Here is a 27,542-nt window from a genome sequence, read left to right as displayed (position 1 = left end):
TATGAAATGACGCCATCCCACCCACAATAATTCTAGTACCCACCTGGCACCACACACAGTTATTACAATATTGACTACATCCCCTAGTCTGTATTTTACAGCCCCATGACTATGTTGTAACTACTAATTTGTGCTTCTTAGCCCATTCACCCTTTTCACCCAGCCCCCAAACCACTTCCCCTCTGGCACCCTCAGTCTGTTCTCTGTATCTATGAGTCTGTGTCTGTTGTGTCTGTTTTGTTTGTTCCTTATTTTGTTCTTCAGATTCCACAAAAGTGAAATCATATAGCATTTGTCTTTGACTTATTTGACTCAGCATAATACCTTCTAGGTCCATCCACGTTGTCACGAATGGTTAAGATTTCATTTTTTAAGGCCAAGTAATATTCCATTAAATATATGTACCACTTCTTCTTTACCCAATGGTCTATTGTTGGCCCTTGGGTTGCTTCCATACCTTGGCTATTATAAATGAACATAGGGGTACATAGATTTTTTTTGAATTAGTGTTTTGGATTTCTTCGGATATATACTATCCAGAAGTGAAATTCCTAGGTCATAGGGTAGTTCTATTTTTAATTTTTTGAGGAACCTCCACACTTTTTCATAGAGGCTACACCAATCTGCATTCCCACCAACAGTGCACAAGAGTTCACTTTCTCCACATCCTCACCAACACTTGTTGTTTGTTGATTTATTGATGACAGCCATTCTAACAGGTGTGAGGTGATAGCTCATCGTAGTGTTAATTTTCACTTCTCTAATGATTAGTGACTTTGAGCGTTTTTTCATTTGTCTATTGGCCACCTGTATGTCCTCTTTGGAGAAGTGTCTATTCAGGTCCTCTGCCCATTTTTTTGTTGAATTGTTTTTTGTTTGTTGTTTTTTTGTGTTAAGTTATATGAATTCTTTGTAAATTTTGGATATTAACCCCTTATCAGATATCATTGGCAAATATCTTCTCCTATTCAGTAAGTTGTCTTTTTGTTTGGTTGACAGTTTCCTCTGCTGTGCAAAAACTTTTTAGTTTCATATAGTCCCATTTGTTTATTTTTTTCTTTTGTTTCCCTTGCCCAAGAAGATATATCAGAAAAGAATATTACTAAGGACAGTATCAGAGGGTTTACTGCCTGTGTTTTTTCCAGGAATTTTATGGTTTCAGGTTTTACATTTAAGTTTCTGTTCCATTTTGAGCTGATTCTTGTATGTGGTGTAAGAAGGTGGTCTAGTTTCATTTTTTTTGCATGTGTCTGTCCAATTTTTCCAACACCATTTGTTGAAGAAACTGTCTTTACTCCATTGTATATTCTTGCCTCTATCATATATTAATTGACCATATGGATGTGGGTTCATTTCTGGGCTCTTTCATCTGTTCCATTGACTTACGTGTCTGCTCTCATGCTAGCACCATGCTGTTTTGATAGTATTGTTTGATATTAGGTAGCCTTATACCTTCAACTTTATTTTTCTTTCTCAAAATCACTGTGCTCTTCAGAGGCCTATGCGGTTAAATTCTTGGATTTGTTCTAGATCTGTAAAAAGTGCAATTGGTATTTGATAGGAATTGCATTGAATCTTTAAATGACCTTGAGTAATACAGACATTTTAATGTTTTAAACTCTGTATCTGGTATATTGCTTGCCTCCATGTCATTTAGTTCTTTTTCTGGAGATATCTTCTGTTCCTTCCTTTGGGCCATGTGTCTTCATCCCTGCATTTTGGCTGTTCCTCTGTGTCTCTACTTATTAGGTATATTTGCTACATCTCCCAGTTTTTGGAAGGGTGGGCTTAGGGAGTAACTGTCCTATGGGGCCCAGTCTCCCGGGCCACCTGAGCTGGGTGCTCCAGGAGTGTCCGTTGTGTGGGCCATTTGTTGTAGTTGTGCTTCGACTGCTGTTAGCATGTCAGCAGATGGGATTGGTCCTGACTGTGAGGATTGGCCATGGCCCCATGGTGCAGGATTTGCCTCAGTAGGGTCTGGTGCCTACTGAGACCATCCTTTGGGTGTGCCACTTGTGAAGCTAATCCGGTGGTGCTCTGTTGTGGTCTGTAGTCAGCCACCAGGTGTGCTGGTTCTAGGGCCTCTTGGAAGGAGCTTCAGTGTAGGTCAATGTCAGACACTTCCTGTGACCACCCTGGAACTACCTGTTAGAAGCTACAGAGTGATCTGCCTGGGGCAGGTTGACAAAAGGCACCAGGCACCCCAAGACCTGCCACCACCTGCCAGCTCCCTGACAGGCTCAACCACTGAGTCTCAGGTGGTATGTGAGCTGAGTGAGGCAGGTCTCAGGGAGTCACCCCTGTGGGACAAGTGGTGTTCACCAGGTTAATGCAGATTCAGATTCGGATGTGATGGAGGAGGGCTCAACACAGGAAAGATGGCACCCATTGGCCATGCCAACACAGGGACAAGGGCAGTCATCCCTCCAACCCTTGCCCTGAAGCCACATAATTCAGTTTCTCCCTATATATCCCTGACACCATCCCAGCTTGACCAGGATTCCTCAGGAGTTTTTTAAGAAAGACTGCAAGAGGGCCCAGCCTGGCTGGCACCGAAAGAGTCTCAAGTCTCAAACAAAGTGTGATTTGGCTGGGGCAGGGTCTCAGGGAGTTGTCAGGATGGAGCTAGTGAAGTTCGCTGGGCTAATTGCATCCCTTTTTAAATGTTTGCTATATTTACTTAAATGAGATCATGTTTATGAAAACTCTTTGGAAACCATAAAATCCTACGTAAATATTCTTTAATAAAAATCTATGGGGGGTTTGTCCTTAATTTTTAAAGGGATCAACTTAGACTTATCGACAAAATAAAACACAACAAAACAAAAACCTAAATTGCTTTTCATTTGTAAATGGCTCTTGATTGATTTTTATCCCCTGGGGAGCCATAGCCTCCAACATTAGAAGGGAGATTTCAAAAGACCTTCACATCTGAATGGGTGATCTATTCCCTTCCCTAGAAATGATCTCTGTCCTTGGAGATGCAAAACAAATAGGGAATAAAAGGCCAGCACAGCCACACCCTGCTAATAAAGTGGTACAGAAATATTTGGAGTCGATGGGATCACTTTAAGACACAGTAAATTTTGATAAATTCAAACCCCAACAACTCCACACTTGAGAACATTTAAATGTGGCATGGGTTAAACTCTAGATCATCTACTAAAAAAAGAGAGAGTTTAACAAGCAAATCAATTGTGCAAATATTTAAGAAAGGGTCATCTTTTCAAGAAGTCTTAGCATCATTTTAGTAATACCCAGCTTTCTAACCTCCATTACCCATTAAAGCAGAATCTGCTAGATTCCTTCTGAGAATGTTTAAGAATACTATTATGGTACTTAAAAGGTAATCAGAAAATTCACATTTATTGAATGCTCACTCTGAGCTAGGAACTGTGTTAAGCACATTATATACCTCAAATAACTCTTAAGGAGGGCTTGATCGCTCCCATTTTACAGATGAGGGCGCTGAGGGTCAAGGGGTTTGCCCAAAGTCACCCAGCGATGGGTGAAATCAAAGGGATAACTCGGTGATAAAGCCAGATTCTGAAAGTAGGTCTCATATACACTGGCACCCTAATTACATTTGTCAGGGTTTCATCTGTAACACTTTTTTGTTAATGCAGCTGAGCTGCTCTCAAATTATTCCATATTAGTGAAGGTTGTTCTATCACAATAAAAAGACGACTTTTATACAGCCCCACTCCGGCCAACCTCCGCCTCCTGTTTCAATAGGTTCGAGGATGAAAGAAATTTCTGTCTCTGATTTTATCAATGCACTGACGACTTTTGGGAGTCCTACACTATCATGCCTTGGCTAACAGTAACTAATATTTTACAGTGCTTGCTCTTCAATTTGCAAAGTTTTCCCCACATATGTCATCCCACTGAACCTCTGGGTTTCTCGCAGATTCTGATAAAAACCAGCAACAGATGGCGGTGACGATGCTGAGCTTGTATCGAACATGGACTAAATGGTTTGACTTAAGGGTATGCTCCACTCCTGTATTTTACTTTGCCCTAAATTCATTTTTGTTTCCTATTCCCTCTACATTTCCCGGTTCCAAACAGGATATTCTGATAGCATTTCCCACCAAACCAGAAACAGGAAGCACCTGAAAAGTCATGAGAAAAAGGCCCTTGTGCCAAACCAAAGACCAATTTTTTAAGAATTCAAAAGTCTGAGACATTTGGACGGGTGCCCACACACTTAGAGGCTTTCCGTAATTAAACCAACCTTGTTACGCTCTGAAGAGAGCACAGCGAGCCCTCACGGGGCCTGCAATGAGGCCACAATTACAGAACAATGTGTGGTCTTCCTGGGTACTGTCACCTGAGTTTCCTCATGATCCTCCCACCCTCCCGCCCCCGCCCCAAGAAGTAAATGCAATGGAGCCATCACAGCGTCCAGTCCCACCGAGGGTCCAGCCACAGGCCTGTGGCCGTGGAGACAGAAGCAGCGAAGAGCAGGTCTGAACAAGCATCCCACCCCTCCTGTGGTCTCTCTGCTATTCCCCAGGGAGTGAAACCCCTCCCCCTGGCCTGCACCCTCCCCGCCCCCCGCCGCCATGCCCACCTGTGGACTCCCACCATTCTTCTTCTATGGGCCCCACCAGGCCGCAGACTCTACACAGGTCTCAGTTTTTCCAGTCGTAAAATAAAATAATTCTGCCCAAGTGCCAACTCGAACTTGGATGCAGCACGGGCCCTTGGGGAGAGGTACCGGGCACAGGATGCTCCACCCCACACACAGCTCTCTCACTTTTGAAACACTGTGTTCCCTCTCTTGTTCTCCCCTGTAGATGGGAAACTTCTTACTATCCGAGACTTGGGTTTTATCTATCAGGCACTGAGCACAGTATCTAACTTAATAAGCTTATGTGGACTCTATTCCTAATAGACAAAGTAGTCACCTCATGGTGATTTAACAAACACTTGCTTGGTATAAAAAAACATTAGCCCATAATCTATAATAACAAAAGCGTCATATGCTAATTAGACCTGACGACCTTCTGGATGAAGCCAGGGTCCCGGGTGCCAGAGGGAAGCTGGTGCCAGCAGCCGGGGGAAAGAAGGCCTACTCTTGCACGAATTTCGTGCATCTGGCCTCTAGTATGGTGTATTAGCATACGAATACTTAGCATGTAGTACATCAGCACATACATGCCAGGCAGTGTTCTAAGAACGGACAAATATTAACTCAATCCTCATCACAGCCCTTTGAGGGGGGGCTACGCGCAAAGACGTTAAATAACTCAACTGAAGTCACACCATTAACACGTGCCATTGAACTCTGGCAGCCAGGTCCGAGTCTGCGCTCTTGGCCACCAGGCTACTCTCCATTGTGTGGCATCTGAATAACAGAATGGAAAGAAAAACTTGGCCTTGAGGAAGCCACACCACATCTCTAGACCTCAACAAAGACGGGCTGGCCTAGGTGATATTTGAAGGGTCACGTCAAACCCTACCCTACTTCCGTTGTTCTTAATCATGATGCGATCCCCGCCCAGCGAGTAGAGAGCCTGTGTCACCGAATTTTTCCACATTAAGAGGAAATAATGGTTGCCTTCAGAGCCAATGTAGGTTTAGTGTAGACCACAACACAGGGAGGAAGATCCCCAAAACCAACAGAGCACAGGCAAGAGCCCTAACTGAGGTCTGCGTGCCCCACCCTGCCGTTCTAGTCTTCTAGAGAAATCTGAGCCCCTGCCACCCCCGGCCTCTTATGGACCAAGAACCACAGAAAAGTTCTGTTCAATCCCCTGTTGTTCTAAAAGGCTGGGCTTCTACCTCAACACTCCGCACCCCAACCCCACCCTCTTACTGCTCCCGGTCCTCCTTCCCCCTGGACACACACACACACACACACACACACAGACACGCTTCCATGTCCTAACTCATTCTTTGATCCCGGAGGAATACACTGGGCAGGAAGAATACAGCTTTGACCCGTAATTTATGTATTTTTACTACCTATCCCTCCCTCTTGACTGATTACAGTATCATCTATATTTCAGATGAAGTTTTTCTTCGATGGGGGCAATACAGCGATAAGCAGGGTCAGAGGTCAACGTCCCTGCGTGGCCCCGCCAGCTGAGCAAATGCTGACATTGGGGAGAAGGCTCGTCCTCAGGGAAGGAGAGAGCCTGTGGCCCCTGCAGGGGCCCTGCCAGCTGCTCTGCGGGTGTCACCGAACACCCTGCTCAGGCCATCTGAGTCCCTGTCAGGGCCTGGAGGGTCCTCCCTGAGGCAGGAAAGTGCAGGTGTCCAGCCAGCATTTCTCAGCAACCTCTTTGGTGGCCACAGAATTTGAACCCTGGGAAAACCCAGGGAGGCCCAAAGGAATGAGGACACAAGTGAGTTGAGACTTCTGTCCAAACAAACAAATCAGGGGGCGAATTAAAATACAACAGCCAGCCTTAGAGGGGAAACAGGGTCTAACTCACTCAGAATCGGGCTCAGAAAACGTGAGTGTGCAAGCTACACAACAGGAGAAAATGACAGCCTTTTCTGGATCCCTAAAGCCAAGTTCAACTCAACTAAAGAATAACTGGCTCAATGGGTCCCCCGGGGGCCCAGCAGCCCCTGGGGAGCAGCTCTAACACGGGGCTGAGGGCGCACCCAATTCTCAGGCCTCCGACAGGGTGCACGGACCAGACAAGAGGGAAGTCAGACTTCTGATGTTATGAAACTGAATCCTGGGAAATCTCTGTCCCCTGCCTCTGGGCATTTGTCCAGGAGTGTGGCCAGGAGGACGTCAGGAGCCTCACGTCCATCTGGGAGCTCCACGGAACTGTGGAGACTCTCTGAGCCAACCTCTGAATTTTCAGGTGAGGAAACGGAGGCCCAGAGACAGAAAGCAAGTTCCCCAAGGTCACACAGCATCTGGCAGGACCAGGAAACCAAGAGTTCTATCCGGCGCCTTGGCTGGGACGGGGTGAATTTTAATCTCAGAGTCTTCATGAAGCATGGCAAGCACCGGGGGCTCTGGGGCAAAGATGGGTAAGGCTGGGCAGGGCCAGAACCGTGACCCCCTTCCCACCCTCCTCATTACCTGGGCAGGACCAAGAGGCCACCTGGGGACACGGTGCTGCCCTCCTGTTAGAGATTGGAAAGCTGGGGGAAGTGCTGGGTGGGGGGTTGTTTAGGGTCCCGTATGGGTAGAGGGCGCGGGAGAACCGAGAGCACTCACCTTCATAGCAAGGGATCAGCGTCCTGCCTTTGGCCTGGAGGTTGGACGGGATGATATAACAGAAGCCGTGGGGCAGGATGTGGTCTGTTTCGTAGAAGATGTTCTTCCAGCGGTGGGCACAGGCCTAAAGGACAGAGAGGGGTTCAGAGCAGGGAAGGGACTCCCCGGAGCCTGGTAGTCCGTCAGATCGCTCAGGAAACACCGCTGCCCGCCAGCCTCTCCACGCTTCATCCCTTCAGGCCGCCTGCCCGCGGGACCCCCGACAAGGCCACTCTCTGCCCAAAGGCAAAGAGGACACACTCAGGGGGACTGGACACCCGAGTTCAGCCACACAGGCCTCTTGCCTTATGACATCAAGACGATCTCGTTATTCCTTGTACCACAAGCCACCCTCATCCTCCCCACATGGAACCGTTTCGTACCCATAGCCCATTTCTCAATAGCCTGAAACGATACGGGGCAAGGAGCTATAAACGTGTATCGCTAAGCACATCATCACTCTATTCCACTTGGTAATTGATTTCTTTTGTATTTTAGTTCTGATTCAATGCTGATGGCTTGCAAACTTGAATCCCTCATCATCTTCGAAATTACCCAGTAAATCCACTACATTTTAGTTTATGGATTGTGTAGAGCCGTTGGCAGCGAGGGCTTGGCCTGTCTCACTGTGTTTCTGGGTCGGAGGGACCGCGGAGAGAGGCGGATGTTTACCGAGGAGCACGCTGGCTCTCACCAGGAGGGACTTGCTGCCCTAAGTGTCTAGTTTATTGCCCCCTCGTGTTTTTTTAAGAACCGTAAACTGTTTACGGAGGGATCTTAGAAAATTCCTCGAAGATCCAAACACTGCATTTCCCAGTAAACTGAACAAAAATTAAGGCATTCTGTGAGGTCAGACAGCCAAGGGTCATAGGCAGTACGCGTGCAGGAAAAGTGTCTCCGAATATAAATTATAAAAAGAAAAGACTGTTTAGCCCCGATTATCATTATATATACACACATGTCAGTCTGACCCCAACATTTGAAAAAAGTCCTAGACTGTCTCCAAAGCATTAAGAACTCCATCAATCTCTCCAAACGGGCTCCGCTGTGAGGAAGGCGGGGGCAGAGGGAGGGAACAGGAAAGAACATTCTCTGCAAACAGCAGACCCATTCGGACCCACGTAATCCTAGCAAAGGGGAGGAGGGGCTGGCATCCCGTCTGACGATCTGACACATTTCAAATACAAAGATTGTCTTTCCTCCCAAAAGAATAAAAGGAAGAAGATGAGCATTTTAATTGAAAGGCCTTTTTTAACAGTGCAACCTTGCCGGGTGGGGGGAGTGTTGGGGAATGGGGGAGTTACTGAGCTTCTACGGGTGGCTCAGCCACAAAGTCACCTAAGCCCCCACCTCTTGCATGTGCATTTGTGATACACACACAGACGGCCAGATTTTGGCCAGGCCCTCAGGTCTACCCCTGGATCGCTGAGAACCATGGCTGAGGGGAACAGGGCCATGATGCCATAGACCCCCCCCACACACAAAGACATCCCCCAACCCCCTCCAGGGGAAGAAGGAGTGGCCTCGGGGACACGGGGAAGGGGCCTCTGGGATGCGGGGCAAGTCCTTCTGAGAATGCCACCAAGTGAAAATGCATCAAGGTGTGCACGGATTATCGGTGCACTTTCCTGCACGTGTGTTAGAGCTCAATAGGAGAAGTCCACGTAAAAAAATCAGGAAACGGAACAACAGAATTAAAAGAAAAAAATAGCCACCCTGTGGCTTTGGGGGGAAAAAGAAAGACAGATGACACATGTGAACAGACAGGGGCTGCCCTGACGTTTGGGAAGGAAACGGCAAAGAGATAGAGCCGGAGAGCGTGCTTCCACCCAGAAGCCATCTACACACTTCTGGTGTGTTGTCTGAGCCCCGAAACCATGGGAAGCAGACGCCAGCCGGGCACTCTCTGAGCTGCCCCCCAGGCCCAGGAGGAGCGTCGGTGCCTGAGCTGCATGTGTTGGCAGCTGTGGCAGAAGAGGATTTCCTTCCCTAGGTCTCAAACCGCCACCTGCACCCTGAGTGCAAGCTGAGGGTGTGGGGCGGGAAGGGGCTTGCCTCTGATCCGAAGGCTGTGGTCACACCCGGTACCGCGAGTCCCTGGGAAAAAACTGGCAAGGACCACAACACCTGTGAGCTGAGCCTGGCAGATACTAAGCCAAGGGCAGCCCGGCAGCCCAGCCCAACATCCAAGGCCTTGCCAGGGCTGGCCCATGGGTCAGAAAATGCCACTTTTCATGGAGACACTGGCCTCTCTGTCACAGCTTCCAAACTCCCCATCTGTTCTTTACTTTGAAATCAGCACTGATGCCATTACACACACACACACACACACACACACTTCAGCTCTACCTCCTCAAATCCAACCTCAGAATCCGATATTGTGCTCCTTGACATGGGTGTCAGGCCCACACCCCCAAGTACCACCTGAGTTCTCCAAACGTGTTTGAATAAGACATAGCTCCCTGATTGCCATTTTAAGATAAATACTTGCCTCCAAGAAAGCTTTGGCAGGTAGACTTGAGACATTAAAGAACAGGCATCGACGTGAGAGAGACATGGCTTGGTTGCCTCCCGCACGGACCCCAACCGGGGCCAGCAATCAAGCCTGCAACAGAGGTACGTGCCCTTGACAGGAATCAAACCCAGGAGCCTTCAGTCCCCAGGGCTGATGCTCCATCCACCGAGCCAAACTGGCTAGAGCTTGTGTTTCTGACAGGAAAAGCCACAAGGAAAAGGCTGCTATGGATGCCCCGCTCCTTCCTCAGCAGCCGCGTGCAGTGGCTTACTGGATAGGTGGCGCGGTCATTGTGTCAAACATGAGAGGAACAGCTCCACATGCGATGAATCAGAGGGACTGTCATGGCACAGGGACCACAAATGCCCCAAGTCTGCCTTCACAGCTTCCTGTGCTAAATCGTCCCCGTGATCCTCACTGCTGTGCACGGCCCCTTCCCGATACTGACTTGCCGTAACGCACATGCCTCTGGCAACAAGCTCTCAGCCCCACGGAGCGTATCCTTCCGTGGGGAGAGGGGATGCCGTCACAGGAGCGACCTCCGGCGGTGGGCTCCGGGCTCCCTAGAGCGTCGTGTGCCGTGTGCCATCCGGCCATGCCTCCTCTGTCAGAATCTCGACCTCCGGCCACCCGGACTTCAGATGGGTCAGCTTCTCCCTCCTTCCCATGGGAAGGCGACAAGCTTTCTGGCCCTCCTGGGGCCCAGTGGTCCAGCCAGGGTCAGGCCACTGGGGCTGGAGGAATGTAGAGGCTGGGAGAGGGTCCAAGGCGGCTTATGACAGTGATTAAAGGACGAGAAACCAAGACAAACAGCGGGGTTGGGGACCCTCCGCAGGAGCTACGATGCTTTCTGGTGGGGAGGCCGTGTGATGCTGGCGACAGCATCCAGCTGCTCCCCGCTCCCCACCAGGGGCTGGTGGGGGGGAGGGGGGTGGCGGGGGGGGGGGGGGGAGATGCGTAACTTGTGCTGAGAAGGAAGGGGGATGCAGATGAATGGCCTCTGCCATGGAGAAGTTTAACACACAAGTGGGCTCCAGCAGAGAGGACGGAAACATTTTGCCTAGATCCTGAAGGAGAACCTGGTTCCCCTGCGATCAGATATACGTAAAACCCCATTTACAGCTTGTGGCCCAAAGGGAACCCTCAATAAATGGCAGCTAGAGTTATTTTCCCCTCTTGATATTATGTTTCTATAACAAAGAGCATTGGCCATGGCCAGGTAGCACAGTTGGTTAGAGCATCCTCCCAACATTCCAAGGTTGCAGGTTCGATCCCCGGTCAGGGCACATATAAGAATCAACCAAAGAATGAATAATTAAGTGGAACAACCAATCAATGTCTCTCTCTCTCTCTCTCTCTCAAATCAATAAAATAAAAATTTTAAAAGTAATAACATGTATTTCATCCTATATAATAAAAGGGCAATATGCAAATTGTCCCCTCAACTGGGAGTTGGACAAGAGTTCAACCAGGGGACGGGGCCAGACCACCAACCATCCGGTGCCCCTCCCCCTGGCCGCACCCCCCCCCCGCCCCCTGCCAATCGGGGGCGGGGCCAGGCCACCAACTTCCTGTATCCCCTTCCCCCAGCCGGACTGGCCCGATCGGCCCAGATTGGGGTGGGCTGGCCGGACCCCACCTGTGCCCAAATTTGTGCACCAGGCCTCTACTATAAATATAATACCATGCAGGAATAAAGAAGAATGAACACCTGATACACAGAATACGGATTAATCTCAGAAGTATTATTTTGAGTGAAAGGGGCCTAACACAAAAGAGTGCACACTGTGGGATTCCATTGGTACAAAGTTGTAGAAAAAGCAAAAGTAACCCACGGTACCAACCATACATCACAGTGGCTGCCTCGGGCGGGCGGGAAGCTGACTAGAAGGGAACAGGAGAGAACTCTTCGGAAGGACAGAAACAGTGTGTATTGTGCTGCGGGGAGTTGGGGGGGGGGGTGTTACACGAGTGTGCACGATTGTCAAAACCCAAACTGCAATCTTAAGATCTGTGCATTTTATGTAAATTAACTTCAACTTAAAAAGACTCGCACAAATATTTGTGAACAAGATTTACAAAGTACTTTTCCCATACATTTTATTTATGTTTCCACTGCCACCTCTCTGCACCCTGGACAGACATTATTTATCTGACAGATGGAGATCAGTCATTTGTCCAAACAGCAGTCCAGTTTAGGCAACCTCAGAGCCAAGCCCTTGTCACCATGCCACCCAGCTTTCCTAAGAGATCAAAGTCACTCACGCTCAGAGTGCCAGCCCTCCCTGCAGCACTCCCCACTCACCCCCACCCCGCCCGGGAAGCCTTACCAGAACTCGGCCATCGGCCCTGGGCTGCCGGGCCAGGCTCACCCCCATCCACTCATCATCCCGGTCTTCCCGGCAGGTCTTTCCGCAGGATGTTCCTCGATGGTTCCCTGGAGGGAGAAGAGAAAACCGAGTCCTGGGTGAGGGAAGGATGGTCTGCTGGCTGCTCTTCCAAGGGTAGTCTGCCCCACTCCCCCAAATGTCTGTAACCAGCTCAGGAGGAAATAAGGACGCACACGAAGTGTAAAATCAACTCCACCACTATGCACGCTGTGTGATTCAGCCAATGTTGTTCTCATAGCAAGACGTTCTTGATGGAGACGGTGCTCTGGCCTGTGTTCTGAAGCAAGCTCCTTAGTGTGTTAGGCACCAGTAACGAGCAGCAGGCCAACCAGACATTGTGAGTGGCACCAAGGACACCTCTCCTTTCTGCTAAGGAGAATCATGGCAACGCTTCATTTAGAAATACTAACCCTCAGAAGCTCTGGATGGGAAAGGACTTTGGAGAAAGTGAGGACTTGGAGTTATAATAAAACTAGAGGCCTGGTGCATGAAATTTGTGCATTGGCGGGGGTGGGGGTGGTCCCTCAGCCTAGCCTGCACCCTCTCCAATCTGGAACCCCTTGGGGGATGTCTGTCTCGCAATCTGGAACCGCTGGCTCCTAACCGCTTGCCTGCCTGCCTGATCACCCCTAACCACTCTACCTGCTGGCCTGATCCCCTAACTGCTCCCCTGCAGGCCTGGTCACCCCCAACTGCTCCCCTGCCGGCCTGATCGCCCCTAACTGCCTCTGCCTTGGCCCCCGCCACCATAGCTTTGTCCGGAAGGATGTCCAGAAGATGTCTGGTCTAATTAGCATATTACCCTTTTATTAGTATAGATAACTCCTACTTACTGAGTGCCTACTGAGTGCCAAGTAAAATTCTGGATATCACCTCTATTATCTCATAATCTTCTCAAGGTAATACTGTGAGGTAGAAAGGTATCTTAGTCCTAGTGAGGAAACTGAGGCCAAAGAGGCTACGGGACATTCCCAATAAGCCCCAACTAGTAACTGGCATTGCTGAGCTCTGAACCCAGGCCGACCCGTCTGATTCCACTGGATCCAAGTGAGCTTTTAAAAATATCCATTGATCCTATCTTTCCCTACTTAAAACATAAACCCTAAAATTGATTTCAATGGCCTCTCCTTCATACACAGGATAACACCCTAACCCCTTCCCCCAGCCTGCTGGGCCCTGTGTGAGCAGCCCCAGCCTACCTTGCCGAGCTCCTCTGCCTCCACTCTCTCCTGCTCGCCACTCCAGCCACACCACCCCCACTCTGTACCTGAACACGGCATATGCTCTCCTCTGCTTGGAGGTTCTGCCTCCCCACCTGCCCAGCTGACTGCTGTGCATCCTTCCCATCACACGTAGATCACACACCACCTTCTCTCTGGTCTTCTTGCTCTCAAGTCTTGCTTTTTAATATCTCTTGGGCCCACTAATCTACAAGGATGGCAGGATCTTTGTTTTTTACTGGTATATCCTGGTGCTTAGAAAGTAATAGCTACTCCCTACATGATGGAAGGAAGGGAGGAAGGAAGGAAGGAAGGAAGGAAGGAAGGAAGGAAGGAAGGCCAGGCCGCCTGGGAAGAAAGAGGGAAGAATGAGGGTACAGAGCCCATTTCCACTTTGGCATGGGTGGCACCCACCTCGAGCCATATCCAGTTCAGTGCATCTCCGGTCGGGGTTGGTATGGATGCGGCACTTAAACACAGCCCCCGGGGACTTCACTGACGTGCTGTACTTGGACTCGGCCTTTGGTGCGCCCACAAGGATCCTGCACATCGAGAAGAAAGGGCATTCTGTCACAACCCAGGACCAGGAAAGAAGAGGCTGATGGTTAAATTAATATCCAGTCACAGGCGGGCGGTCTGAATTGTTGACTGGAAAACCATACCTAGCATTGTACTGTGCTGGCGGGGCCAGGAGGGAGGGCCTCCCACAGAGAACCTGGTGGATTGTCTCCAGGCACATTTAGAGCATAAGTTTGGTTGGAAACACATATAACCAACAAACAATGGCTATCCAGAATCTATTAAGAACTCGTACAAGTTGAGAAGGAAAATACAGGTATCCAATACCATATTAGGCCAAAGACTTGAATAGATACTTGATGAAAGACCATAACCAACTGGCCAATAAACACATTAAAAGGTGCTCAACTATATTTGTTATCAGAGATATAACGAATGAGCTACCACTTCACACCTATGAGGAGGCTAAAACCGAAAATGCCAAGTGCTGACAAGGAGCTGGAGCAACGGAAACCCTCCTACACTGCTGGTGGGAGTGTAAATCATCACAGCCACGTCGGAGAAAAATTCAACAGTTTCTAATAACGCCAAACATGTGCCTAGCCTAGGACCCAGTCATACCATGTCTAGGAACATGCCCAACGGAAATGCAGGCACATGCCTACCAGGAGACAGGTCAAACGTGTTCACGGCTCAATATGTAATGGCCAAAATTGAAGAAACCCGCAGGTCCATCAATGCTAGAATGGATAAGTTATGGTAGAGAAGTACAACAGAATTCTACACAGCCACGAAAATCAGTGAACATCATTCAACTGCAGCCACACAGATAAATCTTATATAACATGGAACAAAATGTGTCAGGGACTGCAGTGTACTCACTGACTCTGTTCACCTGAAGTTCAAAGTAGCTGAAGTATAACTGTGGTGTTAGAGATCAGGATAATGGCTACCTTGGGGGAGGAATGAGGCAGCCACACTAAGACTAGTGAGGGAGGCGGGGCTTGCTGTGTGCTCATGACGTTCTACTTTGCAACCTGAGCAGTGTTCACGCAAATTTACGATCATTCATTAGATTGTATATATGATATGGTCGCTCTCCCAGATGTATTAGACTTAAAAAATAATGACATGAATAAATAAGATACGTAGCTATACCACTTCTCTTCTGCGTTCCCCTCTCCCTCCCCACCACACACAACAGGCACATTTACAGGGACATAGGGAAGGCGTCGGCATAACGTAGAATTACACATGCATCCAACTCAAACCAGAGATGGTGTCATCTCTGGGCAAGAATGAAGCTGTATGTCCTTCATCTTGAACCGAAAGCTGCCTTGGGAAGGGGCCGACCCCCACAGAGCCCGTCCCTGCTGGAGGAAAAGGCAAGACATGCCAAGAAAACAGAAAAGACACATTTGGGCCTGTGTGGGCACAGGACACGGGGGAACAGCAGCCAGTTCCCCTCCAGATGTTACGAAAACAATTATGACCTACAGTTTTATGCATTGTTTCCGGAAAGTGGTCAGCCAAAGAGCTAGGGCAAAGAATACCAAACGGCAGCAATCAGGTACAGCCTGTGCTGAGCTACGAGCCACTTGGAAAAGAACTTGTACGATGAGACAGTAAACAAAACCCACGCTGATGTTCAAGGAGTAGACAGCGCTAAGCTGTTCCTCGAGGCGAACTCGAGCTGCTCAGTATCTCTGGCAGCCTGGAAAGGGGGTGCAATTTCCCCCCGGAAGGTATTGGGCACATTGTGAAATTGATCATCTCCGCTTACCGGGGAACAGAAAGTATTATCCATTAGGTCATCTGTGGAAAAGGCTAGTCGAGTAGAGGGAAGAATGACCCCAGACAGCCTCCCTATGGACCCAGGTCCCCTCACTGCGTCCGGAAAGCCACCTTCATCTTGAGGTGTCGGACACTCACGCTTCACCCCCACCCTGGCCTCAAATGGTGCTGCTCCCCCCACCGACACCCCAGAAGAGCAATAGAAGTCGGAGACCCTCAGACGGGCCTTCAGCAAGGCCGGCAGACATCACCAAGGACAGCCACACTAAGACTCAGACCCATGCTGTCAGGTTCATGGGAAGGCATGTGGGTCTCATCTTCATTGCCCCTGCCCCAACCCCTCAACATCCAGGGGTGAAGGACCTCTGGGGATGCAAGGAGCCAGGGAGACCACCCCCCGCCGCCCAGAGCACTTCCTTCATGATCAGCCCAGGACAGACTGTATTCGATTCTGTGAGGAATCAAGTCACACCCTGCTGGGGTGTGACGGGAGCCAGGCCCCCAACAGTAAGGGCACCCCAGCTGCCCCCCGGGGCCTTCCATAACACCCCGGGGAGCTGCCCCTCCCGCTCACCAGGGCGGGCCGGCTGGAACCCACAGCCCTCGGAAATCACAGCAGGCATTTTCCCAAACAGACCACCCGCCTCTGTCACCGCGCACGGGCCATCTGGCCGGCTTTCTGCTGCTCTAACGCAAACGCACGATGACACACCAAATGCAACTCCAGGGAGAAGGTGGCCACGTATAGAGATCAAGTCCCACCCCAACCCCCCTACCCGGCTTCTGGGGCTGAGCTTAGAGCCACCAGCGCGAGGCCAGGGCTGCTCTCCATTAGGCCGGTCATGTTTTCACAGGTGAGAAGAATTAGCGGGTGGGCCCATCCAAGCAGCTGAAACACCCACGCCTTTCCACGCGTCGGCCCGTCGGAGCTGGGCAACATACCACGCCTCCTCCACTCGAAAACCCCGGGGGGACAGGGCTGGGCCTAAAAATTCCGACCAACGCCAAGTGTACATTAGCCCCGCCAACAAACGCCACTTGCGATTCATTTGGTAAAAATGACAAAAATTAAACACGGGGCGGGCTGCTTCTCGAGCGCATGCCCCCAAATGGCATTGGAACCCTGCACATTTCAGAGGTGCCTCTGCTCCAAATGTGCAGACCGAACGAGACCCGCAGGTCACCGGAGCAGGAAGGGACGGACCCTGGGGAGCTCGATCCCAGGCACTGCTGCTCTCAGCCTGGATCGGAGGCTGAGAGGGGCAACATTTCTATGGAACTCCAAAGGGGAGAAAGGACCGGCCGAATTATTTTTTCCTTCCAATCCAGTGGTTCTCAACCTTCTGGCCCTTTAAATACAGTTCCTCATGTTGTGACCCAGCCATAACATTATTTTCGTTGCTACTTCATCACTGTAATGTTGCTACTGTTGTGAATCATCATGTAAATATCTGATATGCAGGATGGTCTCAAGCAAAAGTCAGAATCAGCCTAATGATTTATTCATGGGTGGGGGACACTCAGGCCCTTTTGTATGGTAACCGTACAAAGGAAAGAAACGGCTTATTGTCTTGTCAGGAGTCACCAGGAGGATTCGGGGGGGGATGCTGGAGATATCTGGGATGTCTCTTTGTAACGAATGTCCCTTTCTCCCCTGGGAAAGGGTCGTTCGACCGCCAAAGGGGTCGCGACCCACAGGTTGAGAACCGCTGTTCTAATCCCAAGGTACTTGGTGGTTCTAACAATAGCTGATCAAGAGCACTGAGCCCGATGTGGCTCAGTGGTCGAGCACTGACCTATGAACCAGGAGGTCACTGTTGGATTCCTACTCAGGGAACATGCCAGGGTTGCGGGCTCAATCTCCAGTAGGGGGCATGCGGAAGGCAGCCCTTCAATGATTCCCTCTCATCTTGACGTTTCTATCTCTCTCCCCCTTACCCTTCCTCTCTGCAATCAATACAAAATTTATTTAAAAATAAATAAAATTAAATGTGTGTGTGTGTGGGGGGGGGGGTTAAAGCACTGATAAAAACCCTCTGGTTCAAACCCTTAATCTGCTGGTCAGATGAGAACATTTTTCCCAAATCCCGTGTCATGGAAAATGAAGCAAGAGATCAGGAGCGTGTGCACGCACACGTGTGCGCCCAGCTCACGGGGTGGCACGGTGGAGCACGAGCTTGTATCTCCGTGTTTACAGAACATCGTGGCTTCCTCCGCCTGGCGCTGCTCTTTACCTAGGCCGCCGGCCAGCAAGGCTGCGGCGGCAGGCCAGCCGATGAGCTTGTCTTTTCTGAAGTTAGTTCAGCTGGCTACTGGCCAGGCCGATCCCAAGAGATAGAGCGAGCGCAATGGCCCAGGGTTCAGGACAAGCCACTGAGAAGATGCCATCTGCTTTTTCTCATTATTCTACGTTACAAAGAGACATCCCAGATATCTCCAGCATCCCCCCGAATCCTCCTTGTGACTCCTGACAAGACAATAAAACGTTTCTTTCCTTTGTACGGTTACCATACAAAAGGGCCTGAGTGTCCCCCACCCATGAATAAATCATTAGGCTGATTCTGACCTTTGCTCGAGACTCCCAGTGTGGTCCCCCGACCAGCAGCACGGAGAACATCTAGGAGCTTGATGGAAATGCAGACTCTCGGGCCGGGGCCCAGGCCCGCTTCATCGGAACGCGCATTCGAACAGGCTCTCCCTGTGATTTCCAGCCTGAGAAGTACTATGTCACCCCCACCCCGATGACAAATAATCCTGTCCATTTGGAGCCGGTATGAACAGGTGACCCTTGAGAAGAGAGGCTTTCCTCCTATGCAATCCCCCGTTAAAGATGCACTCCAACCTCAAAGGCATTTAGGTCCTCTCGTTAACTCAGACGTCTACACCTCTAATTACGAGGACAACCGGCATGTGTCGGGCACGTGCAGTGCGCAGGTGCTGGGCGAGGCTCCTGATGGCAGAATCGCACTGAAGCTTCACAGCGACCCTATGGGAAGCACTCATATTCTCCCCCTTGTACAGATGGAGAAGCAGGTGGCCAGAGGCGGTCCTGGGACTTGCCCAAGCCCACCAAGTGTGGTAAGATGCCAGGCTGTAACACGTGCCCTAGCAGTGCCCGCTGCCCGATTCTGCCCATCCCACATCAGCCAGGAGGAGGAAAGGGGAACCAACAGGTGCCAAGTGCCCCCTGCGGTGCCCGCTGGTCACCCCGGTGACCTGCCTGAAAAAGCCCAGGTGAGGCCCACAGGTGAGAACTTTGATGGGGAAGCTTTTTCATGCCCAAGGGCAGACTAGCGTGGGAACAGAAAGAAGGCTTTCTCTTCCCCATCAAGGCTGAACTTCCAGCACCTTCTCTTGCTTTTCTAAAACATGTGCATGGCTGGCATGGTGCTGCCCGGAGGTTCACGCCTCTCCGTGAGTAGTGCACGCACCGATTTAAAAATGCGGGCCCATCTGTTTGTCTGCCAGCACCCAGGCTCGCAGGGTGTCTGAGTATCTGCTCGGGTCACTCCTGCCGGGCAGCCCCTGCATGCATTTTACACGGAGATGGCGGGGGACTGGGCTGGCAGGTGGCAGGGCTGGATTCGAACCCGGGGCATCCAGGGCGCAGTCTTTCCAATGCCCCACACTCCCTCCTGTTGCAGCCGTTTCGATGCCCTGGGTTTTTCCAACACGGCCACTTCCTCGGTTGGCCTGTGTGGGGTCCAGCTGGCAACAAAGGCTCCAGTGCAGCCGCCCATCCTGCCCCAAACCCGTCCCTCACATCCTGAGAGCGAACTGCAGGTCCATTCCCTGGATAGCAGGTGGCAGAGAAGGGCTGAGCCACAGCTGCCTCCTGGGGAAGGCGCGGAACGGACAGTGACTCAAAGGCTCCCTCCCTCCCCACAAATGCCACGGCCGCGCTTCTGCGGGCGAAATTACAGCCAGATCTAGGACAGCAACTGGGGATTCAAAACCTTAAACCCATTAGGGTTGCTTTCATGCATTTGATCCCAAAGCCAACGCTTCCCCAGGGACCCACGTGGCAGGCAGAATTCAATCGCTGTGCTCACCGCACCGCACGGAAACCCCAGGAATCCCTAGGAATCCCTCCGCCCCCCTTAATCAACGGAAAACAGACTTGAGCAGAGGGAGCACCACCTCGGACCGTACCTCCCAGAGGGAGAGACTGCCTTGGGCCAGCGCTTGCCAACCGGAGGTGAGGAACCTGAAAACCTCAGAGGCGCCTCTTTTTACATCCGAGGACCCCGAGGCTCCGGGTTTAAGCAGGACATACCAACTGCTTTTAGGTGTTTTAAACTAGTAGCGCCCCCTGAATGCTAAGCTCCAAGGGCAAGTGACTCAGGGTGGTGAAGTGTAAGCAGCACAGGGGTAACACGGGATTCCAGTGCTGCCGCTGCCACTGATACGCTGTGTGACCTCAGGCAAGTTCCTTAACCACCCTGAGCCTCCGTCTTCTTCCTCCGTAACACAGAAGGGAAATGTGCCTCATAAGCGTTCTTATAAGGTGTAAGCAAGACAGTGTTTATTAAGCACCCAGGACTGCGCTTGGTACAAAGGGTACAGTCAAAGAAGCGTCAGAATGCTGGACAGCTGGTCAAAAACCTTGGCACCCAACTCATCCCAGCTCCACCTCCTGGCAGCCCCAGGAGCTCACAGAGCCTCCGTCCCTTTTCTCGTGTGCGGGCAGAAATGTGTTCAGACCGTCAGCTGAGATCACAGAAATCCAGGAATGGCGAGGGCACTCTCACCACTGGCAGCAGATTGTGAAAGTAGCCAGGATCCTCCGCCCTTCCTGTTCCCAGGCCTTTTCAATGTGACTCTGCAGCTCCTTCCATCAAGAGGTGAAGTCTGCCCTGGCCGGTTTGGCTCAGTGGATAGAGTGTCGGCCTGTGGACTGAAGGGTCCCGGGTTCAATTCCAGTCGAGGGCACATGCCTGGGTTGCGGGCTCGATTCTTAGTGGGGGGCGTGCAGGAGGCAGCCGATGGATGATTCTCTCTCATCATTAATGTTTCTCTTCCCCCCTCAGCTTTAGTTGATATTAATATAAAAATTTTTTAAAAAATAAGAAGAGCTGGAGTGTGTTTCCCCTCCTTGGGAACGGGGGCTGGCCCTGAACTTGCACTGGCCAATAGAGCGTGACAGGAGGAACAGCCCAGGCTCCAAGAGACCAGGCACAATCCGAGTGCCCTCCTGGCACCCTGCCCAGCCACCACGTGTACAACAAGCCCAGGCTGCTGGTGGATGGCACACTCAGCCATCCCAGCGGAAGCCATCCTAGACCCGCAGGCCAACCAGCCCGCCCAGAAGCTGACAGCAGATGCATAGTGAGCCCAGCGGGGAACGTAAGAACCACCCAGCTGAACCCAGTCTCAACTGCCAATCACAGAATCATGAGCTCATCATAAATGGTAACTGGTTTAAGCCCCTGAGTGGTAAGGTGGCTTGTTCTACAGCAATACTGCGGTAATAGAAAACAGACACACCATCGGGCTAGGGCATGCCACCCCTGAAGAGAACTAGACGGTGGTACCTCCACCGCCTACCACTGCTCCTGGGTCCAAGCCAAGTATCGGACTCTGCAGCTCAGAGCTGTGGCTAGTGCTCCTCTATCTTCCCCATCGCCTTTCCTTCCCACAAAGGAATCTCATTGCCAACCTGGACTACAAGATGCCATTAAAGACCATCATGCCTGCCCTGACCTGTTTGGCTCAGTGGATAAAGCGTCGGCCTGTGGACTGAGGGGTCCCGGGTTCGATCCCGGTCAAGGGGACGTACCTTGGTTGCAGGCACATCCCCAGTGGGGGGTGTGCAGGAGGCAGCTGATCGACGTTTCTCTCTCATCGATGTTTCTAGCTCTCTATCCCTCCCGTTTCCTCTCTGTAAAAAATCAATAAAATATATATTTTTTAAAAAAAAGACCATAATGCCTGTGGCAGCACTTAACTCCTTGTCCATGCTCAGAAAATACTATCTGATGGAATCGTGCATTTTGACTTCTTAAAGTCGCCATGCAACTCCCTTGAAAGCAAGTGATCTCTGAGAAAACCACGGCTGCTTTGAATAAACGTGAAAAATTTTCCCGGGACAAATCACAACAGGAGTTATCAGGAGGCGGCTGTTTCCAGACCAGCAGCAGGTCCCCAGGGAACCAGCTGGCTGGAGCCCGGCCCTTCGCACCCTGGCACTCAGGGCTGGGAATGACTGGCTGAGAAAAGTCTGTCCTCTTGCCTTGGATGGGTCTCGCCTGGACAACCCAGCTGCCTCTGCCCCGGCCAGTTCAGCACCAGCTCGGAAAACAGCACCCTCACCAGTGTGGGGATCTTCAGGGGAACTCCCGGGAAACCCCCAAGGGACGCTCTCTGGGTCCTCTTCGACGTTGGGCCTCATAAAGGCATCACCCCTTCCTGAGAGCTTGAGACAGCAGGCTCTTCGGGGCCAGTAAGAACCAGGAACCAGACCTGAAAGTGTTGCTTCCAGCAAACCCAGATGGGGAGGCGGGGCCACGCCCGCGCCGAGGCCTCAGCCAAGAGGCGATGCGGAGGCATAAGTAAATGTGTCTCCTCACTAAAATGGGAAAACAAGGCCCCTGATCTCTCAAGGTGTTGCCTTCCCAGGAGTCTCTCTTCTGCCCCCTGAACCACCTGTGCCTGCCCGAGGACAAGCCTCTCCCCATCGGAGCCCATAGCTTACGTTTTCCCTGAGACGCAAGACTAGAACCCACCACCTTCTCACCCGTCAGACTGGGAGCGGATTCTTCATTCCTGAATCCCTGCCCCTTAGCACAGAGCCCGCACTCCGATGTCTGGTGGGTGAAAGAAGAATTCCGCCATGTTAGCTGCCCACTCTTCATTTTCACTTAGATTTAAGCCCCTCTGTTTCCATCTTAATACTCAAATACATCGAGGGATTGGTTTTTCTTTTACTTATTGTCACCTTGGATCTTAGCCCAGCCGTGGGCAAACTACGACCCGCGGGCCGGATCCGGCCCATTTGAAAAAGACCGTACCCTTTTATGTAATGATGTTTACTTTGAATTTATATTAGTTCACACAAACACTCCATCCATGCTTTTGTTCCGGCCCTCCGGTCCAGTTTAAGAACCCATTGTGGCCCTCGAGTCAAAAAGTTTGCCCACCCCTGGTCTAGCCCTTTAAGACTTAAGCCATTGCTCTAAACCAGCACCACCAGCCAAACTTTCTGCGGTGATGAATATATGCTCCTCTGTGTTCGACCCCAAACAGAGGCCGCCAGCCGCATGTGGGCACTGAGCCCTTGCCATGTGGCTAGTACGACTGAGGAACTGGGTTCCTCGTTTTCTTTGGTTGGAATTGATTTTACTTTAAAATCACAATATATCTGGCAACTGGCAGCTGTATTGGCAGGGCGGCAGACATGTCCAGCGTGTTCTTTGAAAACTCAGCCCTGAGGCAAAGTGAGGATGTTATGTGCTCCTTGGCTCTGGACTGTCTCCCTCTCTGAATGACGCTCTGACAACCTTAACAAAGCAAAAAGCCGGCTCGTCTTCCACTTCCAAGCCCTCGCTCTGTGTCCTGGGAGATGGGGCAGGAAGCACGTGGCCAGAAAGGAAGCCAGTGCACCCAACCAACTCCAGGGCGTCTGGGGCGGAGAGGAGGGGAGGGGAGGGGTGTGGGAGAAACCCACTCTGGGGGCTGGACGCCAGCCGGGCTGCTTTTGTTTATATCACAGGGTGTTACAGTTGTCTGTCCTGCAGCTGAGGAACCCACCCATGTCTACGGGAAAGGGACAGAAGTCAGCTTTGTCCGTGTCCCCTGGCACCTACTGCTGGTGTCCAAGGGGTGCAAGAGACTGGGGGGTGGGAGATAGACCAGAGGCAGCTGTCCCTGCACAGGGAGACACCCTTGGGTGACTCTGCAAAGGAGGAAACTGAGTCACTTGCAGGTTTGCATCCAAACGGATACAAGTGACACCTGTAACACAGCCCAGGCTATTCTGGTCCCCTGGCCATTGGGACAGCTCCCGCTGCCTAGAGCATGGCGACAGAGGGACCACTCAAGCCAGCATGTGGAGAGAGGAGGGGTCTGGGCTCTGCTCCAATGCACTGTGACTGCAGAAGCTGGCCTCAGTCCCCAGGGCTGGGAAAAGCAAGGTCACACGCCCTCTCCTACAGAGATTGAGGACCTTCTGGTCCGTGACAATTTGAAAAGAACTGGTAGGAATGCTCATTATGGGGTTGAGGAAGCAGGGCTAGTTCTGACAGCACACACACACGTGTTCTGTGATGTGCAGCTAGGAAGGGTCTCTCAGCCCCACAAGCCCTCAGCTCTGCCCCTGCAGAGCCCACGCTGCCCTGTGCCCGAGTCCTATCCCTGCCCCTCCAGCTCCAGCACATTCTTCTCGCTCCTTATCCTACATACACCCAATCCTGCTCCCTCACCCTACATACACCCAATCCTGCTCCCTCACCTACACACAGCCATTCCTGCTCCCTCACCCTCCGATACACCCAATCCTGCTCCCTCACCTACATACACCCAATCCTGCTCCCTCACCCTATAATACACCCAATCCTGCTCCCTCACCCTACATACACCCAATCCTGCTCCCTCACCTACACACAGCCATTCCTGCTCCCTCACCCTATAATACACCCAATCCTGCTCCCTCACCCTACATACACCCAATCCTGCTCCCTCACCCTATAATACACCCAATCCTGCTCCCTCACCCTACATACACCCAATCCTGCTCCCTCACCTACACACAGCCATTCCTGCTCCCTCACCCTATAATACACCCAATCCTGCTCCCTCACCCTACATACACCCAATCCTGCTCCCTCACCCTACATACACCCAATCCTGCTCCCTCACCTACACACAGCCATTCCTGCTCCCTCACCCTATAATACACCCAATCCTGCTCCCTCACCTACATACACCCAATCCTGCTCCCTCACCCTATAATACACCCAATCCTGCTCCCTCACCTACATACACCCAATCCTGCTCCCTCACCCTACATACACCCATTCCTGCTCCCTCACCCTATAATACACCCAATCCTGCTCCCTCATCTACTTACACCCATTCCTGCTCCCTCACCCTCCGATACACCCATTCCTGCTCCCTCACCCTATAATACACCCAATCCTGCTCCCTCACCTATATACACGCATTCCTGCTCCCTCACCTACATACACCCAATCCTGCTCCCTCACCTACATACACCCAATCCTGCTCCCTCACCCTACATACACCCAATCCTGCTCCCTCACCTACTTAGACCCAATCCTGCTCCCTCACCTACTACACCCAATCCTGCTCCCTCACCTACTTACACCCAATCCTGCTCCCTCACCCTACATACACCCATTCCTGCTCCCTCACCTACACACAGCCAATCCTGCTCCCTCATCTACTTACACCCAATCCTGCTCCTCACCTACATACACCCAATCCTGCTCCCTCACCCTACATACACCCAATCCTGCTCCCTCACCTACTTACACCCAATCCTGCTCCCTCACCCTACATACAGCCAATCCTGCTCCCTCATCTACTTACACCCAATCCTGCTCCCTCACCTACATACACCCAATCCTGCTCCCTCACCTACATACACCCAATCCTGCTCCCTCACCTACATAGACCCATTCCTGCTCCCTCACCCTACATACAACCAACATTGAATTAAGAAGCTAAGGAGCACCCTAGCTGGTTTGGCTCAGCGGATAGAGCGATGGCCTGCGGACTGAAGGGTCCCAGGTTCGATTCCAGTCAAGGGCACATGCCCAGGTTGCGGCTTGGTCCCCAGTAGGGGGCGTGCAGAAGGCAGTCAATCAATGATTCGCTCTCATCATTGATGTTTCTATCTCTCCCTCTCCCTTCCTCTCTGAAATCAATTAAAATATATATATTTTTAAAAAGCAGCTAAGGAGAAACACTAAATACAAGGCTTAATCAACAATTGCCTTCTTTGCCTCTCAGTTTCACTGGCTCACTTTTCCCTTTCATGCCCGTCACTTACCCTCACGCCCACTGTGACTATGTGTGATCGGTTTTGTTTTTTTATAAAACTTGATAAAAAGTAGTATTTCAGACTGTACAGTCACCAGAAATACACAGTTATCAAAAATGCACACACTTCACTTGGCATCTCCAGCACCTTCAGCTTTCTGTGCCTGGTTTGTTTCGGCATCTCCATTTTCTGCAGGATTAGTCCCATCTTTGCCAGCATCAGCTTTCCCTTTTTTCCCTTTCGGTACCTTCTCTCCCTTCTTTGCAGGGGCCTTTTTAGGCTTGGGCTCTGGCTTCGGAGGAGCAGGTTTAGCTGATAACCGGGCGATCGGATCGTCTCTGTGGTTCATCCTTCACCTGGGCTTTATCTCCTTTAGCATCCCCTTCAGCCTTTCTCTTGGGCATGATGGCGATGGTGGCGGGACGTCCGAGCAGGACACAGGGATGCAGCAGAGCGCGGGGGCCTTGCTGGGTCCAGGGGTCGATCTCATCTCCTCACACTGCTCTATGATCGTTTTAAGTCCCCTCCTATGGGTGGCTGGCTATGCCTGTGTATTGCCCCGGGGCAGCCCTTTGGTCAAAACTCCAAAACTCCCGTACCAAGTAAGTGAATGCATTTCTCTCAAGTATACACTTTCGCTTCCCTGGCACTTTGGAAATGCATAGAAAATGACTCAAAATCGCCCTTCCTCTCTCACCCAGCAAGTCTAAGCCCAGGAACGTATCCAAAGGAAATAATTAAGCCGCAAAGCTTTAGTTACAAGGATGTTTACCCCTGCTGTTGTTTATCATCGTGAATAACTGGAAACAACTTACAGGTCCCTCAAGCAGGAATAAAAGATCCTGCTTGTCGGTCTACCTGGTAGGAGAGACCGACAATCAGTCACTAAGTCAAGCAACCAACCCCAGAGCTGAAAGTTAAGGCAGAGATCTTGGGTTGGCCTCATGTCTTCAGGGCCTGAATCTTATACATTGAGGGTGACATCATGAATTCTGAATGAAGAAAGTTCGCCCGGAATTATGAGCAAAAAAGGAGGCCCAGGGTCCTGGCAGGAGTCTGTGTGAGTGAGAAGCCTTTGGTGGGATTTTCATTAGCCTGGTGGTAAGTCCAGCCTCTAGGACAGCGGTTCTCAACCTGTGGGTCACGACCCCTTTGGCGGTAGAACGACCCTTTCACAGGGGTCGCCTAAGACCATCCTGCATATCAGATATTTACATGACGATTCATAACAGTAGCAACATGACAGTTATGAAGTAGCAACGAAAATAATTTTATGGTTGGGTCACAACACGAGGAACTGTATTCAAAGGGCCAGAAGGTTGAGAACCACTGCTCTAGAAGAAGAAGGTGAAAGAAAGAAGGTGAAAGAAGGCGATGTCGGTAGCGGTTTCTTGCTTCAGAGGCCACAGTTTACCAGGACTGGGCAGCATAGTCAGCAGGGAGTCCCATTCAAGGTCTAAGACAAAGACTGCCTAAGATAAACCCGAGTCAGTGGGGGGAGGGAGGGAGGAAACGAACTGCTTTAAAAAGATTTCAGGTTAGTTGGTACCCGAAGCAGCACACTCAGTATCCGAAGCAGAGAGGGCACTTCGGGGACCAGCAGCCTGGCTGTGGGTGGGTTCGCACTGACCCCTGAAATATCTGACCCCCATCTCCACTGGCACCAAGGCCGTGCACCAGCGTTACTGCCCTCTACCTTTCACTCGGGTGCTGAGTTGAAAGCCAGACCGGCTCTTCCTGCACTTGTCCAGTGCATCCACATCACATCGCTTTTCTCCCTCCCCTTTTTAAAACAAAGCAGGCTCAGCTCTCTCCACCTGTCAGATCAGCTCTGCGTTCCTCCCTGTTGCTCCCCAGCTCAGGCAGCGTA

The 27,542-nt window shown here is 51.1% G+C and overlaps 1 protein-coding gene and 1 pseudogene across 1 annotated transcript in view; both read right to left on the bottom strand.

The window, feature by feature from the left end:
- Positions 1–27,542, bottom strand: part of ITGA9 (integrin subunit alpha 9) — a 270,400-nt gene that overhangs the window by 240,616 nt on the left and 2,242 nt on the right. Inside the window, exons 2-4 of the mRNA XM_036333155.1 lie at positions 13,771–13,898; positions 12,077–12,183; positions 7,193–7,316 (exon numbers count right to left, since the gene is read on the bottom strand). Coding sequence (XP_036189048.1) covers positions 7,193–7,316; positions 12,077–12,183; positions 13,771–13,898 — 359 coding nt within the window. The remainder of the gene's footprint in view (positions 1–7,192; positions 7,317–12,076; positions 12,184–13,770; positions 13,899–27,542) is intronic.
- On the bottom strand, positions 25,720–26,129 carry LOC118668337 (annotated as a pseudogene).

Source organism: Myotis myotis, unplaced genomic scaffold (genome assembly GCF_014108235.1).
Source record: "Myotis myotis isolate mMyoMyo1 unplaced genomic scaffold, mMyoMyo1.p scaffold_m19_p_13, whole genome shotgun sequence".
NCBI classification, from domain to species: Eukaryota; Metazoa; Chordata; class Mammalia; order Chiroptera; family Vespertilionidae; genus Myotis; species Myotis myotis.
Note: the sequence above shows the minus strand (reverse complement) of the source record. Positions and strands in the feature narration are given on the sequence as shown.